The 27,427-nt window shown below is 39.9% G+C and overlaps 1 protein-coding gene across 3 annotated transcripts in view; it reads left to right on the forward strand.

The window, feature by feature from the left end:
• Positions 1-27,427, forward strand: part of LOC133444601 (suppressor of tumorigenicity 7 protein homolog) — an 83,857-nt gene that overhangs the window by 39,840 nt on the left and 16,590 nt on the right. For all 3 annotated transcript variants that reach the window (XM_061722449.1, XM_061722450.1, XM_061722451.1), the window contains 2 exons: positions 16,380-16,462; positions 22,063-22,222. In XM_061722449.1, the coding sequence (XP_061578433.1) occupies positions 16,380-16,462; positions 22,063-22,222 (243 nt within the window). The remainder of the gene's footprint in view (positions 1-16,379; positions 16,463-22,062; positions 22,223-27,427) is intronic.

Below are 27,427 nucleotides of genomic sequence, written 5' to 3' on the forward strand. Positions count from 1 at the left end.
GACGCTTTTATCCAAAGCGACTTACATCTGAGAGAACAACACAAGCAAGAAAATCACATATGAAGGTCCAGCTGGATCAGAGCTGGTCAGACTGATGAGAGTCCAGTTGGACACAGGGGCTGCCAAGCAACACTCCCTTTATACAAGAAAGTCACGTCTAAAAAGACGCCATCATGCGATCATCTTGTCATAAGTGCGTGCAGCTTCTACAGTGCTGAGTCCCGCAAGGCGCTGGATGTTCTAACTAACTCTGATGAGCAGAGAAGTTTAGTAGATGCAGAAATGCTCCCTAAAGAGCTGAGTCTTTAACTTGCTCCTAAACGTAGGTGCAGCCCCTGCAGATCAGACAGAGTTTGGTAGGTCAGGGTGACATTTCTCAGATGGCCTGGGAACGTTTCACTGTCCTCCTGGAGGAGCTGGAGGAGGCGGCTGTTCACTCTTCGCAAAGAATGGACCCCAAAATCCAACTTCTGTAAGATTTTAGATGTAATTAGTTTAGGGTTTAGTCAGAAATTACTGTAGAAAGCTCAATTCCCTTTTGCCCTAATTATATACTTTTATGGTTATTCAAATAACCATAATAACATAATTTTAAAGTGACAAAGATGTTTCCCACCGCCTCATCAGTTGATTTGTTTCTCTGAAATAGTCACTTTGGTCAGCCTTGGCTAACCACATCTGCAGATATTTAACACCACACCAGTCATTTTACTGACGCTCACAACCTCCATAAATGGCTCTGGTTATGAAGCAATTCAAACAGGAAGAGCTCCTGTGACTCGAGCGCTGATGATCGTGGAGTTGGCCACGATCATGGGAGTGAAGATAATGATGTTTCTCTTAAATTGCTTCTCAGCAACCTTATAAATACGAGTTTATCTCAACATCTGCTTGAGTGTAGTCATGCAGTAAAACTTCAGAGTTCTCATATCACAATGTTTTATAGTCGGCCTGACAAACCACGAAACATGATAAATATAAACCGTTTAAACGGATACAGTTTCCCAGTAGAGTGATCTAAAAACATGATGAATATTTTTTTGCTATATAATCGTTTATGAGGTTTGAGAATGCTTAGATTCCCACCAGGAAGGTTTATAATTGTTCATGTTCTGAGAGCTGCGTTGACTCACACTGTCCAAATAAATGCCATGAAAACTGAACCTTATCGTGACCCCGACATTCTTCGTGGTTAAATGTTTATTTTGAATAAAATGGCCATGTTAGCTTTACGTTTACGTCAGCTGCCAGACAGGAACCTGTAACAGGACCGACCCCCTCCTCAACCCCTTCAGCCAGCGTGTCTCCAAAACAGGAACCGTTGACTCAATAACACAGCCGACCACCAGGGGGCGGTAATGTGCTTTTTTTTTTTACTGTTCGGAAACGGCCAGCGCTATGAAAGGGGACGGAAAAGAAGAATGCAGCAAAAGAATAAAGAGATGAACTAAAACGTAAACAATGGATGCTACTTGTGCTTTTTTTTAAACATAAATTGCGGCATTAACGATTGAGATTGAAAGAACGGTGAAGATAAGATAAGATTTTCTGTAAACGAGCAGATTTGGCTCAGGTGTTTCGTGATTGGACGACTTCCTGGAGGCTTGTAGATGGGCGGAGCTATGGGCTTGTAAACACCCACAGCTCTTTCGTAATTATTTTTCCATAGATGTCGAATCCAGACAGCACAGTAAAACACACTACAGTTTACAGCTCGATCACTCAGCTGGGTCAATTCTGCACTCGTTACTTGCATTTTTGTAACATTACAGCGTTATGTCCTAAATGTTACTCCTAAACGGTTGGCGTATTCAAGATGCCAATTCATCATAATAATGCTGCACATACGCCAGAATACACAGAGGAAAAAAACAAGATAATATGCCCTGTTGTTGGTGTTCTGTTGTTTGTCTCATAACCAAATAATTGGAAATAGAAAATAGTTACCTGTTGAGTAAGATGACCTTCCCTCCTAGTTGATGTAGATTCTTTCAACAATGCTATAGAAATAAACTTTACTTGCTTACAATTACCCATAGATGGAAACTAGAGGGTTTTAGTATTTTTTTTTTTTTTAATTAATACTCAAAGGTACCAGCAACAGGCCAGAAGCCTATAAGCCAGTTTTCTCAGCATTGTATGATGCTTTTTTTTTAAAATGCATTTCTTTTTTAAACACATATGTGTTTAAAAAAGACGGGTTTGCGAGGGGTGGCATCTGCTGCAAGTCTGAAATGAGAGAAACACAGGAAAACACACAAGCCTTTGGAATCTGAAAGAGAGAAAACAAACAGAAATGGGAAAAGGCAAAGACACAAACAGCAACCAGTCCAGGTCTCTAAAACTGAATCAAGACTAGGCTACACCGGTTATCTGTCCCCCAAAACTGTGGGGTGAGCAGGTGTGTATGTCTGTGTAACTGTGTGTGTGCAAAGTGAAAAGAGGGTGTTAGTACTGACGTCTGTCCTCCGACACGGGTCGGCGTGGCAGCTGATGTTTGCTTAGCGAGACGCTCCACCTGCTGCTGCAGGTGAAGAATGAATGATGGATGGAAGGATGGCCTCAGCTATGACTACTGTATGTGTAATTAGCTGTTGATGAAAAGGGAGCTTTTTGGTGTTGGCTGGAGACTGAATCTGAATACGATGAATACTTTGGGTGGTCCGAACAAGAGTTTCAGCGAAAGCAGCCTTCCGGCCCGATTTCTCTCCGTCCTGGTTGTTTATAAATCTGCTACACAGCCGAAAACTGTGTTGAGAAGGTCCATCATTGCACCGGTGCCTGTTTAGCTTGTAGAACAGCGGCGAGTACACGGCGGTTATTTAAAGCTGCCGTGTAATTACTCCTCTTGGATGTTCAAGGAAGCGCGGTGATAATTGAATCGGTTCAGAAGCATCTCTTAGAGGAAACCACCGCATTTATCATCATTGTGCTCAAACACAAACATGGAGCTGCGGCCGACTTTGTCAGCCTTTTAATTCCCAGAGCTTTTCTCCGTTGTCATACTCTATCGTCGTACCAGAAAGAGAGGATGTGCCGTCTCTTTTTTCTCCTCCAGAGAGTCATCGGCTCCAACCAATAACAAGTGTAATGTCTGTCCTCACAGCCGATTCTGCAGAGCTCCAGGACAAAGTATTTAACCGTTACTTTCCTCCGCTGGTGTGTCTGGCTGCTAAAAACACACTGGGTTGGATTTTTTCTTTTTTTTTTTAAATCTCTTTTTATTAAACACAAGATACAGATTTTTTCCCTTTTTTACATTTCCAATTACCCCCCCACACCCCTCACAACCTTTTTGCGTCTTTCCATACATTCAATCAGCAATAAAACATTTGTGAGTCATTTATATACACACATATACATCTTACACGAAAAAGGGGAGACCAAAAAATAAAAGTTATAATGACAAATAAAAACACTACCGTTAAAGAGTAAGAAAACAACAATAACAAATGTATATGCATATATGTACACATATTTCTACCATACAGAGGAGAAAGGAAAAAAGAAGGTTAAAATGATTTATGTGCTTTACTTTACTTGAGCTTTTCCAAATATTTTATTAATGTATTCCAAATATTATAAAAAAGGTCATTGGACCCTCTCAGTAGGGCTGGGGATGGATTCAAATGTCAAGAATCGATTTGATTCAGAATTTATCTTCAGGATTTGATTTGATTCGATCCAATTTTGATTTGGGTTAGTGTTATTAAAACAGTTTTTTGAGCTGTTGCATGAATTATATGACTAATTACCGGTATGCAACATATTAATACTAGTATTATATTGAGATTCAACAGCAAGTATTAGCAGCTAATAATGCTGTAAGGACCAATCACCTCCCAGAATGCTGATATAACTGATTTCAGAAACATCGTGTGGAGCAGAATTATCAAACAGATCCAGGGCAGCCAACCCTGGGGGAACTATGAAATCGGTTTGATTTTCTCCAACATTCCATTTTTATTTTTTCCATTTTCGATCTATTTCAGTTTTTAATTTTTCAGAATTTGGTTTTTAGCATTTTATGCAAATTTAACCCCAAGACGGTATATAAAGCAATGACATATAAACAATTTATGCAATTATAACTGAAAACTTTAATGTTTTCATACTTTTAAACATATTTAAAGGCAAAAACATGGCAGTAGTTATTCTCGTGTCCGATCCAACATTCCTTTTTTGGGCATAAACAAAAAATAACAAAGTTATTTGTATGAAATAAATATCTAAGAAATAAATAACTTAAATATGCCTTTCAATATCCATTTAAAGTGCAAAAAAAGAAAGAAATTGCAACAGCTCAACGACGCATGTGTCGATTAAATGACTTAAATGATTAAGTGACTACTGGGATTAAAGTTCACTGGGCGAAAATGTCATTATGAAAAAAATCGATCTTTAGACATACAAATTGATTTTTAGGAATTATTATGAGAATTGATTTAGAACCGGAAAATCTATTTTTTTTCAACACAGGCCTACCTCTTAGTGTGTATTTTTTTATCTTTTGTAATTTTAGATACAACATTAGATCAGTCATCCATACAGATAATTTTGGTGGGCAAGCAGATTTCCAGTGTAAAAGAATTAGTCTCCCAGCTATCAACGTGGAAAAGGCTGTTATATCTTTGACCGTAGAGATCCTTATACCATCCAAGTAAACATATTAGGCTGACTTTCTATTCCTGTTACTTCAGGTATTGTTTTATACACCAAACCAAAATCAGTTCAAGGATGGACATGACCAAAACATACGTGTCAGGGTTCCAGGGGCACTATGGCATCTAGTACAATTTTCATCCATATTGTCAAACATCTTTGCCGTTCTAGCTTTAGAGTAATGCATCGTGTGTCTGGGTTGGATTTTTGAGTCTCGGGGTAAATAAAAAGAAAAAAAAAACCTGCTAGACGTGCCAAAGCATCTTATTGTATGTGTAAATCTGCACCGAGACACCTCCGTCTCCTCTTCCGTAGGGTCCTTTTTAGGGGTTGTCATGGTTACCTCTGCAGGAAGAGAGCAAGGAGTACCCCACCCCCACTCCACTTCATTAAAATCCATGTTATTGATTGGCTAGACTGGTGTCTACAGACCACCCCCCACTGTACATGTCCTACTGGATTACTGGAGGGGGGGGGGGGCAGAGCAGAGCCATCTTACAATTGATTTGGCCGGCTGTCACTCACCTCCAGCTGCCAGTTAAGAAAAAGCAAAACAGAGCAGGTCCGAGCTCCTCTCGGCTCCCGCTCAGATCTGTGAGGAAGTGGACGGCCGGCGGGGAAACGTTTCTGGATTCCTGCTGCAAAACAGCCGGCGTCTCACTGTGCCTTTTCCTCTTTTAACCCGGAGACGGTTTTATCTGTGAGTAGATGAGAGGAGAGCCCCGCTAGTCTGTTGATGGCTCTGCTGGACGTGTCAGAGGAATGGAGGGTAAGTGGCTTCACCGGTCTTTGTGCCGTGCACCGCAGGGGGGGGGGGGGGGGGGCGGCACGTTCACGTTGGTAATTATGTGGTGGCCCGTTTGCTCGGTGCGGGGGTGAAAGTCTGATTTATTTATTTTTCTGTTCTTGCTGTAACCGTGTGAGTGCAATGCTGGCTGCAGCTGATATCTGTGTTTACGTGGTGGTTTGTTGGGTTGAGATGAGCCTTAGATTTATCTGCTGTTCATGTTATGAAAATTAAAGGGAAAAAAATCCTTATTTTTCCTCATCTATCTTATAGTCCTGCCTTTTTCAGATTTTTGTTTGCATAAGTTAAACATAATATCCAACTATTTCAAGTAGCCATGCTTTTAAAAAAAAACAACCACAAACTCGGGACTGGAAATAACTTTATTCTGCTATTTTTATTTTGTGTCCCTTATTGATGTAATTGCTTAAAAAACAAACAAACCTGCAGGATAAAAGAAAACTTATTTTGTTAGTTTTGCTTTTATTTCAGGAAAAAAAAGATTATGGTAAACAAGGTGATATTTTAACTTGAACTAAATTTATTTTAAGATAAGTTATATCCCTTAAGTTGTTATATTTAACAACTCTCTGGGGGCGTTTACGCTTTTGTAAACGACCTAAGCAAAAAAAAAACCTTTTTTATTTCAGAAAAAAAAGATTATGGTAAACAAAGTGCTATTTTAACTTGCAAACTACATTTATTTTGAAATAAAGTGTTATATTTAGGCCTCTTGGGGGGGGAAAAAAAAGTTGTACTCTTGAAAAACAACTCTTTTGTAAAGGACCTAAGTGTGGGATCAGGCAGCAGCGTCGCCTCATCGGGTGGCGTTTCTGACCCGGTTCATCATTCACAACCATAAACGATTTCTTCCTGCTCCTGCTGGTTATTACCGCCAGATTTGTGCTGAACCCAAATATCGTGAAGATAAACCTGTAATGGCAACACCTGTTAATTAAAAAACAAACAAATATCTCAAAAGCCTCTTTACACTTTCTCAAAGTGTTTTATCAGACGTGTCGATAACGCAGTTTTTGCATTTGCACGTCTCTGGCAGCGCTGGATGAGCCGTAGTCAGTTAATCTGAAGTTATTAAAATCTAGTCACCAGCTGTTTTTGGCCTCATTAATGTGACGTAGTCGAGCTATTACTTAATCATTATGCATCACTGCATTACATAAGGGCTTTACCTTTGGAATAATGATTTCAGTGATCTGCTGCTTCCATCCTCTGCTGACTGGACGCAATCATTTTTCCAGACCTATACACCAATAAATGACCATTTTCAGTCTGTTGTAAGAGCATTATTGGATGGTGCCGACAAAGAAGCAGCAAGGCGATGAGTCTGTCCAGTCGCCGGAAGTGTTTTGTCTCCACAGACCGGCGACTTTGAGGATGAGGTAACATTGCAAGCCAGCATTTTACCTGAAACGCCGCCACAGGCGTCAAACAAAGAGAAACCCACACAGAAAAGACAGATGGCTGCAGTCGAGCCGTCCAAGCATTACAAATACATCACCAACGCTCAAACTAAGAACACGTTTACACCTGAGGAAAAAATGGGTTTTAGAGAAGTGATGTCATCCATCAACTCCAATACGATGTGATTGATTGGAGGAGTTTCTCAGCTATAGCTTTTTTAATGTATTATGCAACAGAGGTCATATTTATGCTTACTGAGGCATTTTTTTAGACAGCCAAATTGTTTAAGAATTGTTTTTAAAGTTTAAAATCAACAGTTAAAGTTTAAAGATATTCACAGGCATTGATAGTAATGTCATGTTTCTTGGCTTTGCATTCTTGACTTATTGATTTTCCTTCCTGCTCTTTATATTTTTGCAAATAATCCAGCCCTAATTCCAACTAACTACGTCACCAGGTGGAGTTTACCTCGAACGGTCGGATTAAATGTAGATTAAATGTTAAAAGTGAGAAGGACATCTTGCAGCTACGCTTTATGACATCACCTTCCCACCGAAGGGAAACGGTGATGTAGCCGGACGGCACCTAACTGGATTGTAGACGCCACGTTAATTTAAAGCAATAGTTATTTTAGTTTCTGTAATGTCTGGTAAACTGCGAGGATGCAACGAACCGCTTTAAGCTGTTGCTGGATTTGTTTTACAGCTCAAACGATGAAGAAGGTATGATGGCGAAAAAGCTAATGTGGAAGTACTAAAACTAAATATCAAATTCCCACCTTGGCTCTAATGCTTATCAGGACCCCAGAAAAGATATCCTGCCTCATTAGAAATGCTGAATATACCAAAGAAGGGCCTAATGAGGTATTAAGGTGTGCAGTGATCAGGGTTTGGACACTTTGTAGAGGCTGGTCGTCAGTGATAAAATAAGCAGTGGAAACTACTTAAGAATGGATATTAAGGATCTTTGTTAGAACATTTCGTCTTGTTTTGGTCAACGAAAATGAAGACACATTTTAGGGTTTTTATATTGTAATCTACATTTTAGTCTGTTTTTTATTCGTCGACGATATTGCATTATATATTTAATTATCATTATCGTCACATGACCAGCATTTTCGTTACGTCTCGTCTCCTTTTCCTCAGGTGATAAATGAATGAATTGTTTATTTCGGTTACATTACATTATTTGCAATTCAAACTGTGTGTGTGTGTGTGTAAATGACAAACACTTTCATACAAGTTTACACTCATCAGTTTCACACAAAAAAAATAATAATAAACTCTGTAACCCGAAAAAGGAATAGGCTGAAGCCAAAGCTTATATTTGCCTACCCTGTACTTTCCAACAGAAAACCCATATTATCTGCAATATGAAAAGAAACAAAAAGAGAAATTTCCCTTTTTAAATTGTTCTGCTTAACCAAATTATACTCCAATCATTTAGCATTGTAATCCTTAATTTTTTTACTTTTCAATATTTTTTTCAAATTCAACAGAGATTTACACAGTTTCACTTCATCACTAAGTTGATTCCATAATTTGACTCCCAAAAATGAAACACATCTATATTTAACATTAGTCCTCACACGACATCTTTCAAAGACCCACAGCCTTCTTAAATTATAATTTGTTTCTCTTAATTTAAAGAAATGCTGAAAACAAGCAGGAAGGCTATTATTCTTAACTCGAAACAAAATTTCTAATGTTTTTAAATATACAATATCTATGAATTTTAATATGCATGACTCTACAAATAATTTATTAGTAGTGTCACGATAAGAAACTTTATTTATTATTCTTACAGCTCTTTTCTGGAGTTTAACTATAGGGTCTATATAAGTTCTATACGTATTCCCCCAAACCTCCACACAATATGACATGTATGGCATGATAAGAGAGAAATACAGTATGTGCATGTGTAAAGGTTCGTTGGCGACGATATTTAGTCATAATTTTCATTGACAAAAGCAACTTTTAAGTAAAACGATGCCTTTTCACCTCTTTTATGAGGCGGGGGCAGCTCCAGCAGATACTTCACTCTCGACACCTTGTATCTGGAGTCGATTGTGTTCAGCATGTAGATGACCGCAGGTTTTTCTGACATAAGTTTACTCTGGTAAACAGAATAACAAGTGTCCCGGGACTCTACGTTGTAGTAAAGGTTTGGGTTGAACGGAAGGAAAATGCTGCCTGCCATCTGCCTCAGTACTGCTCCGTCTATGGCTGTGGTCGTCTTTCTTTACACTTCAGTGCCGGATTAATATCATCCTCCACATTTATAGCAAATTAAAAAGCAGAAGGCTCCTTTTGTGATGTCTTTCAGTGGTTCATGGACAGATCTTTCCCCGTCCTTCGGTCATGAGACGGCCTTTATGAGTGTCGCTGCCTGTCTGAATGTGTGCCTGGTCACGGGGGTGTCTCAGTGTGCGTCTTTTATCATTCCAGTCGGGCCGGCCGTCTGCCGACTGTCCCCCCTTCAGTAAAGGTCACATTTCCTGTTGTCTCCGGTGACATTTAGTCCTGAATCTGTCTGATACAATTTATCCCTTCAATTCATCACGGCGTGCTCTCATGCTGCTCTTTAGCCTCTCGCTGCTATTAACAAAACGCAGCGATAACTGCGAAAGAGGCCAAGAAGAAGAAATCTCGAGGCACGACCATCCCTGTTAGATCTGAAACACGTTTTTATCAACGCGCAGGGAATTTAAAAACAATCATGCAACAGTAAAAAGATGTCTCTGGGCAGATGTGGCCGTCTGCCAGCGGTCTTTGGCTGGTTTCACCCTACATGACTTTCAGTCTTGAAGTTGTCGTGGTCTTTACTTTACATGACTGATGGGTGACACTGCAGGGGCAGAGGGGGTAGACATAACCTGATGATGCCTTTTTAAACTAAGTATTGTCAACAAAACACACAGTGGAAATAGGGCTGGGCGATATATCGAGATTTTAATATATATCGATATATTTTCAAACGCGATATGGTACGAGACAATATCGTTTATATCGATTATTAAAAAAATTATTACGATTTTGATATAGCTTATTTTGTGACAAATTGACTTGAATGTTTGAGATTTGCACAAATGTTTTGTTATTATATATATATATATATATATAACTGTCAACCTCAGTGGAAAAGTCTGCCTGTCTCTGTCTACATTGTATTAATTGCACAGTGTATTTTAATTTAATTGTTATGCAGGAAAGGGATATTTGTTTTATTTTATTCAAGAAGCATTTTTATTCTATATATGCAGGCAGTTTATTTTTATTTCATTTGTTTTATACATTTTGATATTGTAAGGGTTTGCCTCAGAAAAAAATGAAGCTAACAGAGATGCTATGCTATAATGCTTTGGGGGAAACCCCAATTAAGGCACAGAAAAAATATCGAGATATATATCGAGTATCGCCATTCAGCTAGAAAATATCGAGATATGACTTTTGGTCCATATCGCCCAGCCCTAGGTGGAAATGAGGCGTGAGTTGGTTATTTAAAAATGAACTGAAAAATGAGCGGAGATCGTTGTTCTCGCTGTGATTTGTTTGAAACACAAAAAGAAAACACCAATAAGATGAGTTAAAAAGTGGAGGGGCAATTGACCCTTTGTTAGCCTTCTGATTGGTCCCTGACTGACCAATCCTTCTCCGTTGCTTCATCTGGTTCATCCGGTTGGACAGAGCAGCCGTTTCTATCGGTCACATCAATGGAAAAAACCTAGTTTTTACTTTATCTTGTATCTAAATTAAAATCATTGGATTATTTTCTTAAAACTTTATATTAGTAAAAGGACACTTGTAGTGTCGTGAGGGTGCAGCATATCCGTACTTCCAAAACAAAATAGGCTCACAGCAAGAGTTTATTTACGTTTTCTCAAAGTGGTTAATCGTGTGCTCGGGGCACTTGTAAAAGAGAATCACACGATTACATTTCATCCCAAAACCAACTGAAAATTACAAAACATGTCTGCTTTGGATGGAGCTATGTAGACAGCCACACCTTCCACCGTGCTATTAGCTAAACTCATCAAAAGATCTTGTTTTCAACGGAAACCTCAGTTTTCTAAACTAACTACACGGTACCTGAAGTGTTCCTTTTTATTTATATCTAGTTGCTGTTGATTTTCTTTAGTACATTAATTAGAAATAAAGTGATGTAAAACCCCGTTTTTACATGGAAGTGGACGGGAGAGACCACAGTTTTGTCCGACCGACAGGGTTTGACGAAGGGTCAATTGTGGGCAAAGGAAATTGTAAAAGGGAATTGTCAAGGTCATAGAACGTTTTCTCGTGAAAAGTTTACAGCGTCTGTCCATTGCTTGGATAGTTTCTCTTCCTCAGGATGATTGTTCTCTCATCGTCAGTAGCTGAATCAGGATTCCCACAATGACTCTCATTAGTAAGTTAGATATCCCTCGACAGACATTCACGGCCCGCCGTCACAAGCATCATTGGCCGTCTTGAAGTCGTCCACACGTAGACATTGTCATTTGGTTCCGAGCAGGCGTGAAGCTCGGCGACTGGCTTGAAATTGTGTGGTATCTAAACAGATTTAGTAAATTGTTGAAAAGCCCTGCCAGAATAACTCCATGGATAACAAATCCATGAAGCTTGGATGTGTAAAACATCCCTGATTTGGTGCTTTGATGCTAATTGATGACGTGTGATGTCACACTTGTGGATGTGTGACGTTGTGATCCTGGAAGAGACCCGTCTCCTCCTCTCAGAGAGGGACGGGTAAACCCGAACCAGGCCAGGACCTTCAGGGCTGTACCATCTTAAATACGTACCATCTTAAATACTACGTTAAATACTTGACAAGACTATCCTTGGCCATGTTGTTCTTTTAACACTTCCCTTTTACATGTTTTACACGATTGCGTATGATTCCTATTTTTCTTCTCTACATTTTGGGCAAATCCCAGAACACAGCAGATACAGAGCTCCTGATTGCGTGATTTTTACCTTTTTATTATTTACCAGCCGTATGAGCCTCATTGGCTGATACGGCACTGAAATGCTGCCAATGCGTTAGTCTGGCATGTTCTGTAACACCACAATCATGTCATGGTGTGGGTCACTGGAACACGCCTATACATGCTATATAAATAAAATACAATTGAATCGGGGGCTGATGGACTATTTTTCCTTTGAAATGCTGCCCACCTGTGTTCAAGAGTGGTATCGTTACGTCGTGGCTTTGAACCGATGGTGCAGAAAGTCATAAAAACATCATTTAAATGTGTATTTTTATTCTTTTCTAATTCAATACCCTCTTTGGCCCGGACTTTGGTTGAAAGCTTGTACAAAAGCCTCTCGGTTCCTCTTCACTTTAATCTACCTGCTCATTTTTCTGAGCGCTTTTGTCCAGGTCCATTTCAAAATGTGAAAAATTCAATATCAGAGCTACTCAGCTTTTGAGTCAGAGCTGTAAATGTTTTGCAAATGGTCTCTGAATAATTTTGACTTTTATAATACACAGTGAGCTTTAACGCTTATCTGTAGAGCCGTATAAAAGAGTGATTATGGCGAACGCTCCGGCTCGATGGCGGCTGGATCGCCGGCCGGCCGGCCGGACGCCAGCGTCCTCGTCAGAGCGGCGGCGGCAGCTGGGAGGCCTCTTTCACCACCCGCTTCTCTGAAAGAGCTTTTCTGTGCCGATGGAGAGTCTCCACTTCAGGGGAATGAAAGGCCGTCCAGCTGCACTGCCTTCACGTCGGCCGGGGCTCGGCTCACTGCCGCCTTTTATTCCCATCCATCCTGGTGCGGCTAACAACGGGGAATTAACAAAACCTGAAAACCGCCACAGAAGCCGGCTGACTGTTTTCAGCGACTTGGAAGATGTGATCAGTGTTTGGCCAGCTGCCACGCATCATCTGAAGCCTCCTTTCTGTTTTTAAATGATACTGAAAGGTTGTTTTTATGTTATTTATGTTATGGGGACTTCAGAAGTGGAGGACAAAAGTTGACGGCGCGCCATCAGATCCTGGCTGATCAGTCGTGGGGCGGCTTTCCTTCAGACTGAAGGGGTCAGGGGGGAGACGTGCTTTTCATATCAATGTTCGGGATGCAGATTTGATTCCCAGCATGCGTGTTACTCAATATTCACCAACAATACATGGTGAAATAAAATGGGGAGTGTATCCTGATGCTGTGCATGAACGAATTCAATTGAACACGTTAATTTCTGTGAGAACGTTGAATTGAACGCAACATATTTGCAAATAAAGAACGTGAACTTGTTCATTCTGCAGATCACGAACTGTTCAGTTCAGAATTATGTGAGTTTCAGCTTCACCATTTAGGTCCAATTATTACGGAATACATTTCATTTAAAATACTCGACGAGACAATGACTTCACACTACATTACCCACAATGCAGTGCACACTAGCATAGCAACGGGCACCAGCTCCATGGCAACGGTGGCCCGAGCCCAGTGACCAGTGAAGAGAGAGACGTTGCAGACGCAGCGTCAGCGAGCCGTCAGATGATGATCCGCTTATCATTATCTGTGGGAATTTTACACATTGTCTCCCAAAAAGTCAGACGGTAAAAATCATGTGCAAATGATGTCCACCTGCGCGGAGAAGACAAGTCTTCGTCAACTTCACATTTGAAACACAGCAGGTAGACAGGTAGACAAACTGATAATGGACTATATTTTTGGAGATTTACAGCTTTTGAGTAAAGTTGAAAAGCCTCACCTAAAAATATTAAAAGGAACTGAATTTGAACTAGTTCCAAGTGAAAATGGTGAACTATGAATGTGAACTATTCATTTTTAAACTATGTGAACTGAACTTTGAACTAGTTCCTGAAAAGTATGAACCTGCACAACACTGTCTTGATGTCAGCTCTGATAACGATCAGTGCGTTATTCCTTTCTTCTTGGACCAATAACGTACAGTAGCACTGACTTTAGCCTCTGAGAACATTCTAGCGTTCGAACCCTCAACACCGCGACCAGCTCGCAACCGGGTCCCACTGGGTGAAAAACACCAGGGGCCTCATTTACAAAGAGTGCAGCGCACAAAAAACATGCGGATGCCACTTAACAAGCTCACGGTCGGGTGTTATAAAAAGTGAAATGAACGTGAAAAGTTGCGGCCCTTCACGCACACATCAATGCTGGCTAACGCACATTTCTCTGGTTTTGTCCGTTGGCGACACTCGGAAGTCCAAAATATGAGGAAACGTGACGTCAACAATAAGTTCACGACCACACGTGAAGGACACGACATCCCCACATAAGTTACACTCGAGCAACATGAAACGTTCAGCAGGAGATGCTGACAGGTCAGAAATCTCTGTTGCCATGGCGACCGAATGGGACGGCTAATCTAGATAAAAGCCAGACCCTTAAAATATCCCGTGTCTGAACAGGTTCCCTAAAGCTGCCTTTTTAAAATAAAACTTAACATGTCACTGTAAGGTTGGTTGGTACGAACTGATGTGACTCAGCAATGTATGAATAAAGTTTTTGTTGAATATTGAAGACTTGCAGCGACTTATTTCTGTAATTATTTAATCCACGTGCACAAAACTGGAACGAGGAGCCGTTGTTCGTCCCATCAGCTAAAGTTCTGGTGTCGATTCTTAAAATACAAACATGATTAAGAGACGCTGAACATAAATAAACAGTCAGAAACACAATAAACCCAAAACTCTTCAGGGAAAGCAAGACAAAGCAAGGAACTACGACACCCATAATGCAATGCGGTCAACACAACCACAGCACAATACTGTTTTCTTTTACAGCTTAAATCGGAGGAATTGCTGCCACATAATTTTTTTTTCCAGTCCTCAACTTCATTTTGATCAGTCTTCTTTATTTTAAATTTCAAATATATGTAACAAACAAAAGATAATACAATTCGGTCACCCCCAGTCCTCAACTTCTGACAAGAGCATCCCGAGCTCACGGATGATGTTATTTTTCCCTTCAATTTTTTACTTGTCATAGCAAGTTACTTGTTGGAATAAGTGGTTTTTCAAGGATATTTATCCTCATCATATTAAATTTCATCTACTTGAGGGAGGAGACGGGGAGGAATGTCTTGCAACCGCATCCACGTTAAAATTAACATTGATTATGATGAGATAAAACGTGCATGGATTTGGGCTTAAGCACATTTTTAAAACATCTGATTTATCTACCGTATTTTCCGGACTATAAGTCGCTCCGGAGTACAAGTTGAACCAGCCATAGAAAGCATAATAAAGAAGGAAAAAACATATATAAGTCGCATTTTTGGGGGAAATTTATTTTCTAAAATCCAACACCAAGAACAGACATGTCATCTTGAAAGGCAATTTAAAATAAAAATAGAATCGCGGCAACAACAGGCTGAATAATTGTACACAACTGAGAACGTGCCTGGTATGTTAACATAACATGTTAAGAGTTATTCAGATAACTATAGCATAAATAACATGCTAAGAAGTTTAGCAAACCATCCTTTTCTCTCCAAATAACTAAAATCCAATGAAATCTTCATCCTCTGTGTCACTTTTAAACAACTCCACTAACTCCGGAGGTAGAAGATGCAGTGCTTCCTCTTCTACGTCGCTTACGTCAGACTCATCGTCAGTTGCAGTTCTTCCTCTTGTGGTTTAGTGTGAAAATAACATGTGAAATTATAAACCGGTAATAATGTGTTAATAATTTCACACATAAGTCGCACCCCCGGCCAAACTATGAAAAAAAACGCGACTTATAGTCTGAAAAATACAGTAATTCTTTTTTTGCATTGGTAAGATTTCTGCGCAAGGATTCCCAATGAAATCCATGCAGTCTCTGAACATGAGACCCCTGGTCTTTCCTAAGAAATGAGCTGCTGTAATAATAAAAATAATAATTATTATTATTATTATTATTATTATTATTATTATTATTATTATTATTATTATTATTATTATAATTATTATCATTATTATTATTATTATTAAAGCAGCCACAGAGAGCAAGGGGGAAGCCATTGACGGCTTTAATTCAAGGCCAACTGATTAATATGCTGGTTTTCAGACAAATGTTTTGGACAGACTGTTCTAAGTCTCCTTTTTCGTCCCCAAAGTTGTATCGATATAGAAATAATACATGATGTACAAATGAGTTGTGTTTGATGGAGGTCAGGATTTGGTAGAGTTTAGATGCTGTTAGAGTTGTTGCCCGACTCCTGGCCGCCGGTGGATCTCCAGGTCGTCTGTTCATACGAACATGAGCGTATTTGCTCTGCGGTTGAAGCCACTCGTCCTGCTGTCGTGTAATCGTATGTCTGAGCTGCAGGACTCTCGGGGAAAAGCCACATGTGGATGATGATTTGTGCAGGAACCACTGGTGTCCTTGAATCGTGAGGGTTTTTCTCGCTTTCGTCTCTGCAGACTTGACCTACATTTGAAAACGGTTCTTCTGTATTTGATCTTTGAAGACAAGAGGCTGTTGTTTTTATTGTAAATACTAACCCGTGTTGCCTTTTTATTCTTCTTCTGTGTTCTCTGCAGTAAGCATGTTTCTCAACACCCTGACGCCCAAGTTCTACGTGGCCCTGACCGGCACCTCGTCCCTCATATCCGGACTCATATTGGTAAGATGTGCATGTTTCTCACCTTTTTATGTCATTGCTGGAGCTGCTCACAGTCTTCCAGTCTTAATGTTTGCAGGAGTTGTAATCGCTGCGCTCAAATCCTGGATGATTAGTACCCCCAACTGTATAACTGCATCATGAGGTAGATGGCTGCGTTCTCCGATAAATCTCTTCCTCATCACACCACTGAGGAGATTAATTCCTGGACTTGGCTCCTCTTGTGACTTTGTGAGCAATCTGAGGCGTCGACGTGGGCTGGGAATATATCTGTGCTTTTTTTATCCAACTATTCAGGACATAATTGGGGGTAAACGTGTGAATGCAGCTCGCGTTTCCAAGAGTTTCCTCTCTTTCAGGTGCTTCACAGAGACTGCAAACTGCAGCAGTGTTTTGGTCTGTAGTCTAAAATAGCCCCTCGCTTAATTAACTCACTCTCTCTTCCCCGCGGGCTCGCAGCCAATTTGCGTGGGCTTCTTGGAAATGGTGTTGAGCTCCGCACATGCTCCCTGAGACGACGACGATGATGAAATGTGGAAGCCAGCTGGCGTTTTCTGTGAGATACTCGAACCAATGTCGCATTTCGAGTCGAATCCGCTGCTTCAAAGCTCTTCCACCACGTTGTAGATCCTCGCCGCGATTACGGCCAGGCCTGGAGTGAAAGTGACATCACGAGCTCCGTGAACATCTCCCACCTTCTCAGGGGAACAATCCGGTCATTCAGGGGAGATGTGCAGTCAGCTGACATTTAGTTCTCCACTGAAGACTATCAACGTTCAAAATCTCTCCCAATGTCGACCCGAGGTTACAGATATCACTGCTTACACGGCAGCTTGTATTTGCAGCAATATAAACTACCAAAAAATCACACCATTGTACAATATTTACCTCCTTTTAATTTAATTTAATTCCATGAACTGGTTATTTACCATCTGAGCCTGATAAATCCTGATAAATCCAGGCTTCGCCATCTTGTGTCATCAGAGGAGGAGGAACAACAAAACGCTGGTGATTCAGAGTTTCTGTCAGCTGACCTCGTTTCTTGGACCCGCGAGTTGATTTCCCTCCGACTGGATGAAACAACGGACAACACGCGATTGGTTTCTGGAGACGGGTTCTGAAGTGACTAGGTTTGCATGCAGTCAATAACCCTTTTCTAACTGGAATATTAGTAATATTAATAACCCGGTTTTGCACGGCCATGTAAACACCAATAACCCCTTTGAATAACCGGAATTTCCTCATATTCCGGTTTTTAAAAACCCGAAAATGACCCCTGGGTTCCTCATTTTCTAACCCGAATATGCGGTCATGTAAACGCCTAATGGGATATCCCCATCAAAAGGAACAGGAATTTGTTTTCTGCGCATTTTCACAAGGAATCTTGCTCTTTTGAGTCCAGGAAGTTTAGTTTAGTTTAGTTTATGGTTTTGCACAGTTTTTAAAAAAATATACAGGAAATATCAATGATAAACACTATAGGTGCAGGAAGAGGCAAAAAACCCAATGGGCTTATTTGAAGCCTCCACCGAAGATATTAAAATTTCATGTCAAGATTAACATACAAAAAGTTCTTATAAACACGGAGAAACGCAAGACCAGGAGGAGACTAATCACTTCATGTAATGAAAGGTCCGAACATTTTGGCATTAGTAGACGGTAGAAAGTACCGGGATAGCGAGATTTACAAAAAGGCGAGTGAAAAGTTGCGTGAAGCAGGATTTGTACAAACACCAGACCAGATCAAGCACCGCTGGAAGACGCTGAAAAAGGCGAACTACAGGGCCAAGAAACAAAACGACTTCTACTGGGCTGTTGATTATCCGCTGTGCTGCTGTTATTGTTGTTGTTTTGGATTTGGACACAGGAAGAAGAAGCAGAAATGACGGTAATTGTGTCATGATGTTCTCCGTGCGTCGCTGGTTTGATCCAGATATCCCAAATGATTAATTACCATGTAAACAGGGATAACCCTGTTTGCTCAAGCATGGAAACAGATTATTCCCAATGGTTCAGTAACCGGAATATTGACTTTAACCCAAATTTTGACTGCATGTAAACGTAGTCGGTGTGTCCGGCGAGCTGACTAAACAAAAGTAACACTCAACTTGAGAGTTACTGTATATATTGCTACAAAGTATATATTAATACAATCTTTTCTGTAAAACAAGGCTTTAAAGTTAATCAAAAACAAGGTCAAATGCAGCAAACTTAAGTTGTCTTTGCAAAAACAAACGACTTTTAATACTTTAAACTTCAAAGATCTTTTCAACTTTCAGGAAAAGCTGTTCTAAGTTTCCCACCTGGCAGAGACGTCACTATTAAAGTACATGTCGGCATCGTGTTCTTTCATTTTTTCGCCGACGAAGGCTGATTATTTTGAAGTCGCTTCGCCGTGCTCGCATGTTTGGAACTAAAGGGGCAAAAGGGCCATTTCAGAGCCGTGTCACGCAGATTAGCGTCCCTCCGCTAAAATTCCCCTTTGGGTTTACGTTCCTCTCCCCCATGAAAACAGCATTTCACCAAATTATGCCATTTTCTGCGATATTCTGTGTTAAAAAGTAGATTCTGTTTTTATTGCTCAATTCCGCAATTCCATCCGCGATTCTGTGATGGTGGAAACCATGGGGCTCTGCAGCCCCAGGTCCTGATGCTTCCTCCGGCAGGCCTAATCTGGACTCATCCAACCCCCTTCCAGCTCTCCGCTGCTCCAGAATCCATCTTTACAACCTCTATCAAACTGAAGCCTTTTAATCAGTTACTGATGTGGTTTTTCTTCAGGCTATAACACTTTGAACTTTGTTCAGGTTCTACGTGTGGAAGTCCTCTTCATTTCTGTTAAACGTTTCTGTGAGCTCTGTTTTTGATCTCCGATGAAGACCTTCCCACACGTTTCTCCTCACACGTCTGTCTTACAGAGGTTTGACGGTTCACCACCATCCAGGTCGTGACGGCTCATTGGACAGTTTTTGTTTCATTATTTATTAAGTAGTTTGGTTTGCCTGATGCAGACGAGTAGCTGGACCCTCCTGAAACGGAGGAACACACTTCTACAACCACGGACGTATCTCCGGACGTGGTTGCGTGAGCAAGTTATGCTTTGGGTTACGTAACTTCTGAAGCTGAAACGTGTTCATTTTCCAATTAGATGCTCTTACGTTTGTAAATCCAGGTGGTGACGTGGCCAGGTTCCTCTTATCTTTCTATAAAAGATCAGATCTGGGACTCAGAAACTGATCCAAACCATTCAACCAGAGGTGTCAAAAGTATTCACATTCATTACTCAGGTAGAAGTATAGATACTAGAGTTTAAAAATACTCCTGTAGAAGTTGAAGTATCAACTCAAGTTTTATACTCAAGTAAAAGTATAAAAGTACTGGTTTCAAAACTACTTAAAGTATAAAAGTAAAAGTAATGTAAGGGGGAAAAAAGCCATTAAGGACAAAAGCCATTGAAAATGAATGCATCTTAGTATAATGCAAATATATTAAAGAACCATATATGTGTACTATTGAGCATTAACATGTGTTTCAGAGAGTAGAAGATATGATGACTAGTTGCCTATAAGTATTGTAATGGTGCAAAAAGTCAAACTTCAGAGGCATGTTATCATTTATCCTAACCTTTATTGGAATGTACATCCAAGTTTAGTTGCAGGAATCTGAGGGAACGGATGTAAGAACAAAACTGGACAAGAACATCTGAAACAACCACAACCAAATTCACTCTTTATTTTTTTATTTATTTATTTATTTATTTTTTTGCACAGTGATAACACAATAATTTTTTATCATACAAGGACAAATAATTTGTGCAGGAGAGGAAAAGAAGGCCGAAGGGCTTATAAAAAATCCTCCCCTCAATACAAAATCACCAAAACAAATCAGTCAATAGCAAAAGAATTGAAAGGAAAAATGAAAAGATAAAATAAACAAAGAAAAATACAATAAGTACACAAACAAAAATATCCATGAAATGGCAATTTCATTTCAGTAAGAATAGCCTGCTTAATTTTGTCTAAATAAAAGATACCCCACCAAGCTGGTCCTAAACATTTTTAAGGATGACACTAACTTAAGAGATCTATCTACAGTTCCAGAGTTGAGGGCCATGGAATTTGATAAAGGATTGGTGACTGCAGGTACGACAAAGAGGTAAATGAAAGTTCTTCCCACCTCTAACTGAATAAGAATGAATATCTGATGATAACAGAAAAAATTATGAAAAGTGCCTGGAATGTCTTGTTTGAAATGAATGAACTTAAACATAAACAGGCATGTTTGAAACTTGTTAATAGAAAAAATGTATAATAATTTAAATTTGCTAAATAAGGGTGCAGAAGGTGCTTGATGAGAAGAATATGAGATCATTCTCACTCTATCCGGATGGAGCAATTTAACTGGATAGTTTTTGTTTAAAGGCCAAAATGAAATAGAGTAACAAGGCTGTTTTTAAAATGTAAGGAGTAAAAAAAAAGTACAGATAATTGCGTGAAAATGTAAGGAGTAAAAGTAAAAAGTCGTCTGAAAAATAATTACTCCAGTGAAGTATAGATAACCAAAATTTCTACTTAAGTAAGGTAACGAAGTATTTGTACTTCGTTAATTGACACCTCTGCATTCAATCTTATTCCATTCAGCTTTATTTATTTATACAGCACCAAATCATGACAAATGTCATCTCAAGGCACTTGAATTCACTCCAAATGAATCCCAATTAATGGAAAATAACAATAATTATTGATTTGCTGAGGAAACCAACAGATACGAGACACCAGGTGACCGTGGAAAGAATAAGAGGACAGGAAAGAGGAAATAATAAAATAAAAGAGTTTGCGTAGAGGAGAGCAGACTGAGGAGAGGTGCATCATAACTAAAGGGGGGTTTCAGGGCAACTGAGTGGTTACTAACTAAAAGTTTCATCAAAGAGGAAAGTTTTAAGCTGGATCTCAGAGGTACTGGCCTTTAACATGAACGTTAACATGTGTGTGTTATTCATTTATTTATTTATTTTTTAAATTTGAGCCCTCCATTGTTGTTCTACCTCCAAACAAGTTGAGCCTGAACAGCTTCACGTCAGTCAGAAAGCAGTTTCTGATACGTTTCATAATTTCTGCGACACTTTGAGGGAAGATTTCGACTTAATGAGCGTAAATAAGTTTGAACGGGAGCGAAGGTTCCTGCTGAGCCTGCAGCGGATCATGCCGGGTTCAGACCCGGCGCCGCCGCCACACTTGCTCCCTGACATCCCCGATTAGTTCCCTCGGCCAAGCCCAAGGTGCTAATTGGTAGATACTGCAGAAGTGCACTCTGGGGTCTTTAGTGCACGAGGCGGAGGCGCATTCATGCAGATGGAGTTAATCAGCCGTGTTACAACAATAAAGACGTTGTGGAAGCAGACGGAACTTATTCAGCTGATGAGGTGGTTTCAGTGTGCAGTTGTGTGCAGCGTTGCATGTATATCCTGTTAGGGATCTGCTCAGCCGCTGAACCGCCGAGCACCTGCTGCCGACCCCGAGCTGAGACTGAGACGAAGCGTTTATCCACCAGAATCTGCTCAGATCAGCTCCAATAACTCCTGTTGTCTCCCTGTTTTCCTGCAGATCTTCGAGTGGTGGTACTTCAGGAAATATGGGACGTCCTTCATCGAGCAGGTGTCCGTGAGCCACCTGCGCCCCCTGCTGGGCGGAGTGGACAGCAGCGCTCCCAGCAGCTCCAACACCAGCAACGGAGAGGCCGACTCCAGCCGGCAAAGTGTCTCTGGTGAGAGTCTACAACCGACACGCGGGACACCGTCACTGTATCGTTCCTCCACAAACCAGAGCTGCTGCTCCTGGTTTACACGACCGAGATCCACCCGAGAAACGCCTGCAGATCAGCCGGGAACTCTGACTTCTGAGTAGAGTTGTTTCTGTCAGCATGGTTCAATTCTAGTTTCAGTCTAGTCTTTGGGCCAAGCTATCATTTTAGTTTTTATTAGTTTTAGTCATGTTCATTCTCCTTTTAGTCGTGTCAAGTTTCAGGGTTAGATTGAAGATTGTATTTAGCCAAACTCATTTTACAATTCAAACAAGATTATCATATTATTATATTATTGTTGCCTTATAGACTCAAGAATACATTCATTCCAGATACAGAAGACACTAATTTGAGTTTACAACATATTTATTTTTCTGCATTTTTCCCCATCTTTTTCTTTTTCGACGACACATTGGGTTTTCTTTTCCACGCCTATGTAGGAAAGTGTATCCAAAGATGGATCTTCTTCTTCTTCTCCAGCCCCAGAGAAGATCCCTGCGTTTCTCTATGTAACTTTGTTTTTAATGGACGTGAACCTAGAGCTCTGCGTTAACGGCATCAGGCTCTAACTCTGCAGCTGCATCTTCTGGATCTGATTCCCCGCGGGCGACTGGGAGGAAACAATTAAACAATTAAAAAATGGATATTAAGGATCTTTGTTATAATATTGCGTCTCGTCTCGTTTTGGACAACGAAAATGAAGACACATTTTAGCAGAGTTTTTATTTTGTATGAATGACGAAAGCACCTTTACTTCTATTACCGTTGCCATGGTGATGTAAACAAGAGTTAAACTTTGTCTATTTGAAGAGGAACCAAAACTCTAAAGGATTACATTTCTTTGCCACAGTCAGCTCCACACATCCGTGCAAAGCTGGTTAATTAAAATAAGAAAATGGGTAAATGACGTGCTCTCGTGGGACTAGTATCTTCTGGGGACTCGTAATGATCATTAGAGGGTCTGTAGGGCCCCATGAAATCCGTTTTATTTTTCCCCAAATTCAGTTTTTAAATTTTTTGGAATTCCATTTTATTCAATTTTTTACCTTTTACTCTTATTTTGCCACCAAATAAAATGTTTTTAATGTTAATGAATTAAAATAAAGACTACTTCAATGGAAATTAATATATTTATTGAGGAAACATAATATTACACACTTTCCCTCAATAGTTGGAACTACAAATGCTTCTGATCATTTTCAGTAAAAACAAAAAACTTTACATTCAAAATAAAGTGCTCGATTAGCTTTTTCTTCAAGTAAAAAATAAATGACTTGAAACAAAAGTAACACTTAACTTCAGAGTTACTGTATATATTGTTACAATCTTTTCTGTAAAACTGTGCTTTAAAGTGCATTAGAAACAAGGTCAATTTCTGCAAACTTTGCAAACGACTTTTAATACTTTAAAACTTTAAACTTCAAACATCTTTTCAACTTTTAGGAAAAGCTGGTCTAAGATTCCCACCTAGCAGAGACGTTAAAGTACACGACCGCGAATGGCATTTCAGTCAAATTATGTCATTTTCCGCGATATTCCATGTTAAAAAATAGATTGTTTTTATTGCTTGATTCTGTGATCACGGAAACCATCGGACCCTAGGTCTGTGATATTAATCCCTGTAGAAATTACTCCTATTACTACTACAAATGATTTACCCGGTTTCAGCAAACAGCCTTTTCCGCTGCTTTCTCGGTGTAATTAGTCGATATATTAGCTTTTATCCACATCTTATAGTCTAAATATACATTTTTAACGTAACATGGACACCTGATAAAAAAAACAAGAAGCCCAGAAGCAGAAGAGCGGCGCTGCCGCCGTAACTGGCGCCAGAACCTGATCTGACACCTCACAGGCCTCGGACCACAATCGCAGCTCCAGTTACAGCAGCCGTTCAGTTCACCGTTGCCACGGCGACCCGAGCACGCTCACCTGCATCGTTTCTCAGGTGTAGAGTGCCGTTAGCGGAGCCCAGCTGTCGAGTGTTTGATCGGACGCCTCCAAGTGTGTAGCCAAAGTTTACGTTAATTAAAAGGTCGCGACCTTGACGACGTGTCGGGGGATCAACATCAGACTCGTCCTGCGTGAAACTGGGGCATCAGGGGCGTCGTCTCTTCAGGCCCGCAGGGTCGGAGTTAGACGCAGGTCTCAGGTTTCCACTAACTCTGGTTTCTGTCAGGCGCCGTTCTCCGTCAGGCTTCGAGCCAAACAGAAAAAAAAGTCTGTTCCCTTATTGCATCACGAAACGGAGACGAGATTTATCTCCGTTGTGATTAAAACTCCAGGCCTGGCGGGTGGAAACGCCGGGCTCTGGAGGAGCTTTATAAATAGTTTCTGTTTCTTAATTTTCTGATTCCTCGACTCCGATAAACGGCGGTTATTCTGCTCCACAAAGATCCACTTGTGTGGGAATTATTACCCACTTTTAATTATCATGTATTTGTATTTATTCTGTTTATCCATGCTTCTACTTTAACAGTACACTAAATAGCAGACAACAAACATCCAAGTAGAGCAATAACACAACAACAACATAAAGCAGCAACTCAGCAGACTAAACCAGAGGAAACTACTTAAAAAGTGGATATTAAGGATCTTTGTTGGAACATTTCGTCTCGTTTTGGTCAACGAAAATGAAGACACATTTTAGCAGTTTTTTTTTTGTAATCTACATTTTAGTCTGGTTTTTATTCCTCTACGATATTGCATTATATATTTAATTATCGTTATCGTCACATGACCTGCATTTTCGTTGCGTCTCGTCGTTAACGACAATATTTAGTCATAATTTTCTTTGATGACAGCAACTTTACTTGAAGGTTTCCAGATATTTAGGGTTATGTTGTGAACTTTGAAGTCTTCAGAGTCGGTTTTTCCTGACGTGCAACTTTGAATCACGGGTGGATGCAAACTTCATTGAACAATGATGATAACGAAGCCGAGCTTTGATTAAACATCGTTAATCATTTAAACGGTTTCCTCTTGGGCTAACAGTAATGAAGCAGATCAAAATGCATCAACGTGGCAGAGATGAAGACTAAACTAAACCTTAACTCTGCTGGTGTCTCAGTTAGACGCCCAGCAGCTTCCTGAGATCCACATCCCCCCCGCCGACTCTTCCTCGGCTCCATGATTAATAGTGAACCCATTTCTACGATGGATCAGACGTTTATCTCACACGTGTTTAGCAGCGAGCGCTAAGTGACTCGGCGGCCGCGAGGCAGAATAACTCCCAGTTCAGCTTCACTGATGAATAACCAACACGGCCGCTGTAATTCCTCCAAGTGTTCTCCTGAGGTTCTTCCATTGATCTGTGATCCGACGTGATGCAGCCGGCTTCTGTTCTGCTCCAGTAACTTTGGATTGATTAGTTTCCTGTTTCTGGATTAAACTCGACAAGCCGCAGCCGAGACCAGGACAGTTATCTCAGGTCTCCATTAGTCTTCATCCGTCTCCACCTTCAGGTCGGAGATGCTGATAACGGTTGTTTTTTTGTTGTTTTCAGAAGTCAGATGTAGTTTTTTTGGGCTGGGGATCGATTCAAATGTCAAGAATCGATTCGATTCCGATTCTTAAGATTCAGAATCGATTATCAAGATTTGATTCGATTCGATTCCGATATTGATTTGGGTTAGTGTTATTAAAACAGTTTTTTGAGCTGTTGCCTGAATTATTTGACTGTAGTTATGCAAAATATTACTACTAGTATTATATTGAGATTAAACAGCAAGTATTGTCAGTTAATGATGCTGTAAGGACCAATCAGCTCCCAGAATGCTGATAGAACTGCTTTCAGAAACATCATGTGGGTCAGAATTACCAAACAGATCCAGGGAGGAAACAGAGACGGATGAAATCGGGTTTATTTTTTCCCACATTCCGTTTTTATTTGTTCCATTTTTGGTCTATTTTGGTTTTTAATTTTTGAGCATTTGGTTTTTAGCATTTTTTGCAAATGTTACCCCAAGACAGTATATAAAGTAATGAAATATAGACAATTTATGCAATTATAACCTAACACTTTAATGTTTTCATACCTTTAAACATATTTAAAGGCAAAAACATGGCACCAGTTATTCTCGTGTCCAACAAAACATTCCTTTTTTGGAGATAAACAAAAAAATAACCAAAAGTTGTAATGTAATGATGAAAAAAAAAAAAACATAAATAAATAAAATAAACACCAAAAAAAAATAAAAAATCGATCTTTAGACATATGAATCGATTTTAAGGAATTAATATGAGATCGATTTAGAATTGGGAAATCGATTTTTTTCAACACAGGCCTAGTAGTTTTAATGTCCACATGTGGACCCTCCTTTGTTTTCACGGGTTCTGTCCCGCTGCTCTCGACTCCATTAATCGAGTAATCGGATAAAACTTACTTTTACTTTATTAAAACCCAATTATGAATATACAATAGAAAACAAGACAGATTACTTGATTAAAAACAACCAATTTGTTTCTTTTATGAGAATAATTGACATTTATTTACATATTATGCAAACTAGTAAACCTAGTTTGTTAAATTTTCCAATAAAATTAAATAAAATTATTTTAAACTTAACATTTCCTGAAACATTAAAAAAATAATGAACATAATCAAAAATAAAAACTATTCTTAAACACTGCATTTAAATTGTGAACTTCACATTCAGAACCAACAGAAATGCTTTGGTGTGGACCGAAGAGTCTTACACCATGTGGACCGGGGCTTTTCAATATTTTTATATAGTTTTTATTTATTTTTAATTTGAAATAATCCCACACCTTCGACATCTTCTTCTCTTCCTCTTATAACTTTTGCTTTGCTGAGTTTTGTCACCGTCACTGTTGTCAGTCCCGGGCCGTCTGTGCAGCTAAACTCTTCTCGCACGTTAGAAAACACCGTCTTTTTCCGCTTCATAAGGGACACATGCGTGTAGCACGTTGTCACATTTAAAAGAACCTGTGCAGATAAAGTTATGGGAATTAATATACTATTCACCCCAAGTCAGCTTCTTTTTTCGATCGGACTCCTGAAGGCATTTACACAAGAGACCAAGAGCACTTGCTACATATACTCTTGATGACTGCTAGGAAAATGGTCACAATAAAGTGGTTGAATCCACAGCCACCTACAGTGGAAACAGAAGCTAAGGGAGGTGTATGGAATAGAGGCTTTCACTG

Source organism: Cololabis saira, chromosome 5 (genome assembly GCF_033807715.1).
Source record: "Cololabis saira isolate AMF1-May2022 chromosome 5, fColSai1.1, whole genome shotgun sequence".
Classification (NCBI taxonomy): Eukaryota; Metazoa; Chordata; class Actinopteri; order Beloniformes; family Belonidae; genus Cololabis; species Cololabis saira.